Below are 7,905 nucleotides of genomic sequence, written 5' to 3'. Positions count from 1 at the left end.
GAAAACAAGACCTGAGCTATTCCATGCGACTGTATAGCACTCGACGAATAACATCGTCCGACTGAGGCTAATGAAATAGCCTTGTCACATTTTCATTCCATTTGTCGAGTTCGACTAATCGATGCGACAAATCACATTGTGTGAAATCTCGGCTTTATACGATGGAAGTCACACCCATCGAAGCCTCAGTGCTTAGTGCGACCTGATGCCTCACAGAGGATATCATTCACAGCAGGTAGAATCCAATACGAGTAGGCAAGTTTTTTATTTCAAGAATCAAGAATTTGGAAAATTAACAAAGTACGAAACCAAAACAGCACTATATAGGCATATATAGTTAATAAACACTTTACATGGCCTGAAAAAGTTGGTAATTGTCGCTGTGTCATTATTGCGCTTCAGAAATTATCAGACTCATTCCTGCAGACTCTGCGGCCCAGTTGTGCACTCAAAAAATTAACCTGTTAATTTTAACAGCAAAATCTGTTGTCTAAATGATGCTAGAATGTATTCTGTCATTATAACATAAAACAGTGTCATATTCAACATGATATCCTGTTAGTCTAATAGAATGATTATGTTGAATTAATAGAGTATGTGTTTTATATTTAACAGAATAGTGTGTTGTCGGTCTTTACCAGAGTAGTCAAAGATCACTATAGATATCCAGGCTCTCTTGGTTGTATATTCACTTTATGCTGTTTTCTACTACGTTATTTCACTGGGGTAATAAACATTTGGAATTTTCTTGTAACTGTATATGTACATCTCCCAAATGAAATGAATCATCTCCTGCCTCGCCTAACTTGGATGGCGATCTTGCAGAAAGGCTGCAAAACGAATTCAAATGTTTGAAATTCATTCATTGTTAGATTTTGAAAGAAAAATACTTCTTCCGCCTGCTTGTTACATGTAGAGATTGATCCTTCGTGCCTTGATCATATGTATGTTTGGAATAACCGGCATCAGAACTAATTACGTAACTGAATTACATTATGTAACTAGAATCGATTTTTTGCAATTGACTTCACAGAGCACGTAATGTACACGTATATTTTCAATTGCCCAACTTGTATCTTTCTTCCTAAAACACTACTTGATCCACCCCGTGGCATGATTATACACTCGGACGTTTCCTCCTTACCAATATAAACATAAGATCACGTCAGGAAACGGAAGTAAATGCAGTAGCGGGCACAGAACCATGGGTAGACAGTGTTTTAGTCCATTGTGCGCGACTTGCTGATGCCCTCTCCGGAAAAAGTCATTCCCTCTCCACTTGTTTTAGAGATTTACAGTTTATACATAAAGTTGTTATGCTGTTGACTGTTCAAACAATAGATTGTATCAATTGGCCTTGACTCCTGTAATGTCTGCGTTTAAGCCCCCAACGAGTCAAGTATATAGCTTGGTCGACTGCTTAAATAATATCTTCTTCGTAGTGACAAAATAATTACGGATGTTTGGTCATATTACTCAGAGAAACAAATTATAAAATGCAAACAACGTACTGCACCTATTCCACGGGAGACAACTCCGTCTCAGTTACTAAATTAGGGCAACACACTCAACTATAATGTAGATCGAGATAAGTATAAAAATGTCATCTTTGGCCTTCTTGTTTCATGTAGAGATTGATCCTTCGTGCCTTGATCATATGTAAGTTTGGAATAACCGACATCAGAACAAATTACGTAACTGAATTACATCATGTGACTAGAATCAATTTCTTGCAAGTTACTTCACAGAACACGGAGTAGGGGCTATCTATAAACCCACTGTCCATCATTGAGTTTGAAGGCACATATGTCCTAACGATTAAAAAGGCATGCAGGCGCCTCTGATCCCTGATCCAGCTAACACATCGTTTCTTCCTTCTTTTCTCCGTCTTTGGCTAACTCTAACACTTTGTCACCGTCTGTTCCACTATCTTCCTCAACCTCACCGGAACCGTCCGCTTCAAACATCTCTTCTCTCGGAGAATCAGCGATATTCATGTCCTTGATTAAATCTAGAGACTGTAAATTATCACTTTGCGAAGTTTTTTTCGGTGTGTACTCCTTCAACTCTTTATCAGTGTCCATATCTGGTGACAATTTGATCATGCTTGCAAAGGACACGGCATATTTCTTACACAGCTTCCGAGCGTCTCTGAATCCCGTTAGTGTCGAAAATTGTTCATCGTTTGATGACAACTGGACATTGCAAAACGTATCAACCGGTAGCTCGAAAAGCACGTTGCGTTTATTGACTATGGTGCTGCCGATGACAGTGTCGCGTTTCTGACAATCTTTAATAGCAAGGAGACCAGTAAAAATACAAGGCACTACAGGAGCTTTACCATATATCAGGCGCACCATCATGGGAAATGTACAGCTTTCGATTAAATCTTTCATCCTGTAGATAGAGTGTGAAGTTTCCGTTGTTTTGTCGCGGTCATAAACAGCGTTAAACTTGCCTGAGTGCTCAAAAGGTATCAGGATTTCCAGTCTATCTGGGGTGTAACATCGCAAGTATTGGATTTCCCTGGTTACGTATTGTTTCTCCTTACGCTTAAATAAACCTGACTGTGTTTCGGTCTTCCATTGAGCTGTAAACAGACCGTCAGTTTTTAGTATCACACCAGCAGGAACTTTTCGTTCTTTGTAAACCGTCTCACCAGTTTTAGTCTTGGTTACGATGATGCCACCCACTGAATTCCTGGTGAAAAACTTCCGGGGCATGGCCTTGGCAACCTGTTCAATAGAACTGTAAAATTCTGCTCGCCCAAACGAAGGAGGGACAATCTCGAACCAACCTTAAACAGATGTAAAAGAAAAGAACTCACGATAAAATCTTGGTGGTATGATGAAAAATTAATCCTTTAATGGATTTCTTATGTGAATATTTTTCTCTGGGGATCCCCTGGAGTTTAAATTCGACAAGTTACTTATACAGTCAATAGTATACTCCGCTAAAGGCTTTCATTCAGAGTACACGGCCAGTGCTGTAACAATAGTCGTGCACAACCAGTGCTGTAACAATAGTAGTGCACAACCAGTGTTGTAACAATAGTCGTGCACAACCAGTGCTGCAACAATAGTTGTGTGCAACCAGTGCTGTAACAATAGTAGTGCACAACCAGTGTTGTAACAATAGTCGTGTACAACCAGTGCTGTAACAATAGTTGTGTGCAACCAATGCTGTAACAATAGTCGTGCACAACCAGTGTTGTAACAATAGTCGTGCACAACCAGTGCTGTAACAATAGTCGTGCACAACCAGTGTTGTAACAATAGTCGTGCACAACCAGTGTTATAACAATAGTCGTGTACAACCAGTGCTGTAACAATAGTTGTGTGCAAGCAGTGCTGTAACAATAGTCGAGCACAACAAGTGCTATAACAATAGTCATGCACAACCAGTGCTGTAACAAAAGTCGTGCACAACCAGTGTTGTAACAATAGTCGTGCACAACCAGTGCTGTAACAATAGTCGAACACAACAAGTGCTATAACAATAGTCATGCACAACCAGTGCTGTAACAATAGTTGTGTAGAATCTCACCTCCAATTTAAATTGATAAATGACGCTGGCCCTCGCCGTATAATTGAAACATAATTGATAGTTTAGTACGACGTAAAACATCGTAATAAATAAATATCATTAATGGCGGCTCACTATAGGAACAACGTAAATACGCACGCACGCACACGCACACGCACGCACGCACACACGCACGCACGCACGCACACACACACACACACACACACACACACACACACACACACACACACACACACACACACACACACATACATACATATATACATACATACATATATGTATGTATGTGCTGGTGTTGCTTAACATCTAGGTGGGAAAAAAAGTAACATGACCAGTTTTACAAATCTATGAAACATGCATACAAGACAAATTTAACGAATTTCTGCAAAAAACATATTCCTGCCGTGAGAAAAACTCTCAGCCAGGTTTGCGTCGTATGTACTGGAATGCTGGGGGTGTTCAGTTCAATGCTTTGCTTAACGTCAGCAACAAAAGTAATGATACATAGTAATATATGTATTTATTAGCAAAATATGTATGAATGTAACGAAAAAAAACCCTCACAAGAATACCTTTTCAATTTAGTTCATCGTTTCTACACCAATGTAGAGTATCAAGAAGGTTTTCTTGTTTGTCACCACATCCGAAAACTCAACTTGTTACATATGTATGTATGTATATGTGACACAAACCGGTTTATAGTTAGCATGCCTATTATATATGTACAACCTGCAAGAAAAGGGAAATATCTACTCTTACGGATGTACGTGCTGAAGAAACCGAGTTACTGAATTTTATTTACTTATTTATTTATTTATTTATTATTTATTTGATTAGTGTTTTACCCCATCGCTGCATTTTATTAATTAATTAATTTGCCAAGCATTATATCTCACAAGAGACCAGTCGATTCCAGTCAGTCACCGACGCTTAGAGTACACGTCACATGGGATGAAAAACCAATTTCAAGGGAATTTAAACCACTTTGACCTTCAAAATATAAGCGATTTATTAGATGCATTTTGGATTCCATATCATGTACCCTTCCCTAGGTACCTGACAAACCTCCTGTATTAAAGCCGCGGCCGAACTAGCGAGGGCCTGTGAGCTCATCGGTCAAAGTGTCCAGGCTCGGAGCTGTGAGGCTAATTACTTTACGTGAATGAGCCCCATAAGTGAAGGTCGCATATCCGCACAGAATACATGTGTTGTTTAACAGCCAACCAGAAGAAACATGTATGAAGTCTGATTGACAATAAGAACAGTTTTTGAAGAACACCGAGTAAATAATGAGTCATAGTTTTGCTCGGTCATTAATTTCAATCCAAGCTTAACATACTTCATGATTAGCATACTATATGCAGAGGTGTGTATATTGGGGTTATTTGGCATTGGCCTTGTCGTATAGATATCATTAAGCCATTGAAACTGACAAATGCAATCGAATTCACAGAACAGATAACACAATGCAGCTGATGATTGGCACAGATTCTAACTAGATATAGCAACAATACTGTCATTTATCACTTTACGTTCAGTGCTTCTCCTTAAATTTCATTCGACATTCCTAACACCTAACTGTAAACAGATAGATTTTCATGTAGATTTACAGAGATATTGTCATATCAATTCATGTCATCTCAAATACCAGTAATAAATAATAACATTATTTCATTGTTATGATTTATTTATTTATTTATTTATTTGATTGGTGTTTTACGTCGTACTCGTAAAAGTAAGAATATTTCACTTATACGACGGCGGCCAGCATTATGGTGGGTGGAAACCGGGCACACCCCGGGGGAAACCCACGACCATCCGCAGGTTGCTGGAAGATCTTCCCACGTACGGCCGGAGAGGAAGCCAGCATGAGCTGGACTTGAACTCACAGCCACCACATTGGTGAGGGACTCCTGGGTCATTACGCTGCGCTAGCGTGCTAACCGACTGAGCCTCGGAGGCCCCCTCATTGTTATGTATGTATATGATTGCATTGTATAGCTTAACTCAACCATTTGTGAACAACTGAAGTCTAGAGCCCGTAAAAGAGTAACGAAACCCCAGGAAAATATAGACAATTGCTGAACAGAATCATGACTATAGGCACATGCATGAGACACTTGGATGTAGGACCATATAGGATACAGTTAATCAACGCAGTTATACTTAATCCATCGGTTTGAAGAATGATTTACTGATTTTTTGTGTTATTATTTTTTCTCCAAAACAACACAAAATTTGTCATTTTGAAGCCAGCTTGAAAGATGAAATAAAGCCAAGCGCTCGGAGTAAAGCTGCCATCTGGATTTTATTGATCAAAGGCCAATCGGCGAATATGAGAGCTATACGCAACCAATCTACCATAATCAGCCCATCTACAGCTAAGGAAATTTGGGAGTACATGTTTTTAAAATGGGACTATCACATACTCGGTTAGAACAGGCACTGCCTGGTTCTGCTACCACCATAATGCTGGCCGCCCTCATATTTACGGCGTAAAGCACCAGTCAAATAAATACGTATATAAATATTCATGTAAAAAAGAAAACATATACATGCATGCATATATGCATGATTTTGCACAGTTGGGGTTATAATCAATGATTAAATAGCCACGAAAAAATAACCTTCACCTTGGATCGTCATCCACTACCTACTGCAATAATATCATGACACCTCCCACCTCCACTCCTCACCCCACCATATTCTGGGCATGAATCCCCTGGGAGGTTGGGGGGGGGGGGCACACCTGTCTTACCTTCATAGCTATCTGGTATAAGCAGAGTCTGTCCCACCTCAAAGTATTTCCCGGTTGTCTTATCACGGTACACCGTCCTTGCACTGACATCACGCTTACTGACACACTGGTTCAAGATAACGGGTTGATTTAGGTAGGGACGAAGCCCATAACTTATTTCAACGCCCTCATCTGGCTCCAAGTTGACCACACGTGGGAATTGATCTTGTCCGGTTAGATCCGAAAGACGGTACGTCTCCTCTGCCCACGTGAACTCAAAAATCTGGGCGGAGGACGACGACGAAAGGCTTGAACTGTCTTGTCCCACCGATGATTTCGTTTGGATTGAACTCCTGAGCGAACCCTCGGCCATTGTGTACCATTAGTAGCCATCAGAATTTCCTGTCATTTTGGAGTCGTTTGGCTTGAACAACGTACGTTCTATGTTTTGTAACTGACCGTTAGCCAGTCACCCCCATGAGCTTCGCGACAAAGCCGCTGTCATGCATACACTGTTCCAACAAAGCTCAACAGGTTTAAGTGTGCGGTCTATAAATAGAAATGTATTGGCGTAATAGGCATACCCGTTCACGACTCGGCTCTGGCGAAACCGGTTTTTAGGAATGACATTCTCAAGAGTATATATATATATATATATTTATATATACATGTGTGTGTGTGTGTGTATGTATATGTATATGTATTTACCGATTTACCGTCGTGTTAATATACCTGTAAAAGAACACAGTAACGGGAACTTCAACTAGGTTAGGTTATATATCCGGATAATGTGTAACTAGGCCAGACTTTTTCATCGTGTCCGTTTGTCGGATCTGCACGATGTGGCTGAAATATTACCAGAAAGGCGTTAAACCTCATCCGTGCATTAAAATGAAGATAAAGTCTGCCACTACATATACTCAGAAAAAATTATATAGTGCACAGTTATCACGGAAAAATGTATAAAAAAATTTTGAAGGCAGAGAAGATGGAAGTTCAGCACTGCGGATATTGTACTGACATATCAGTAAAATTCACTCCGATCAGCCATGTTGTAGAAACCCTTATGAACTGGGCCAATCACTAGCGCTGAAAGCGTCACGTGATTATAAACTTTCACGTCAAAAAACCTGTTAGCTCTCGATTGTCAGTGTGGTTTCTTATAATGGATGGACAGATATCGATGCAATGCACTGGGTTTTACGGCTAGTTTAAGTGTTAAAATGAAGTATTTAGAACCACACACTTATGAGTAGGGATCTGAGAACGTCTACTTTTATCACAATGTGTACATGTTTGGCAGGATACTGCTAGCAAGAAAACCGCCTCGGGACAGTCATTGCATGAAGACAAATATTGTGACTTTGCGTTATTTTTATTCAGCAAAGTCAGATTTATTACGAAAATATCTTCCCGAAGTCTGAATGAAAGAGTCTGTTATCTGTCGGAAGGTCCTGCTATGTTCGGTGAATTCCCTGAAGTTGGTACAGCCAGCTAGGCCAAATGCTTACTCCCATGCAGGACGAGGACGAGCAGGACGCGACGCTTGTGTTCTCGAATAGCATTGAACGAGCGCCAAACTAAAAGAAACACCGGCCATTTGAACACGGAACAGAGTTGAC

General features: G+C 40.2%; 1 protein-coding gene across 1 annotated transcript; it reads right to left on the bottom strand.

Moving 5' to 3' along the window:
• Positions 1-253: 253 nt before the first annotated feature.
• On the bottom strand, positions 254-6,705 carry LOC135471389 (uncharacterized). Its single transcript, XM_064750606.1, has 2 exons — positions 6,305-6,705; positions 254-2,797 (listed from the first exon to the last, which is right to left on the bottom strand). Exons 1-2 carry the CDS (start codon positions 6,654-6,656, stop codon positions 1,857-1,859), a joined length of 1,293 nt encoding a protein of 430 aa, XP_064606676.1. The 5' UTR covers positions 6,657-6,705; the 3' UTR covers positions 254-1,856.
• Positions 6,706-7,905: the final 1,200 nt, after the last annotated feature.

The sequence above is a fragment of the Liolophura sinensis genome, chromosome 7 (genome assembly GCF_032854445.1).
Source record: "Liolophura sinensis isolate JHLJ2023 chromosome 7, CUHK_Ljap_v2, whole genome shotgun sequence".
Classification (NCBI taxonomy): Eukaryota; Metazoa; Mollusca; class Polyplacophora; order Chitonida; family Chitonidae; genus Liolophura; species Liolophura sinensis.
Note: the sequence above shows the minus strand (reverse complement) of the source record. Positions and strands in the feature narration are given on the sequence as shown.

Coding starts and splice junctions, on each gene's coding strand:
- LOC135471389 (XM_064750606.1), bottom strand. CDS start 6,656: ATGGCCGAGGGTTCGCTCAGGAGTTCAATCCAAACGAAATCATCGGTG. Junction 2,798..6,304: donor TATACCAGATAGCTATGAAG/GTAAGACAGGTG, acceptor CATCTGTTTAAG/GTTGGTTCGAGATTGTCCCT.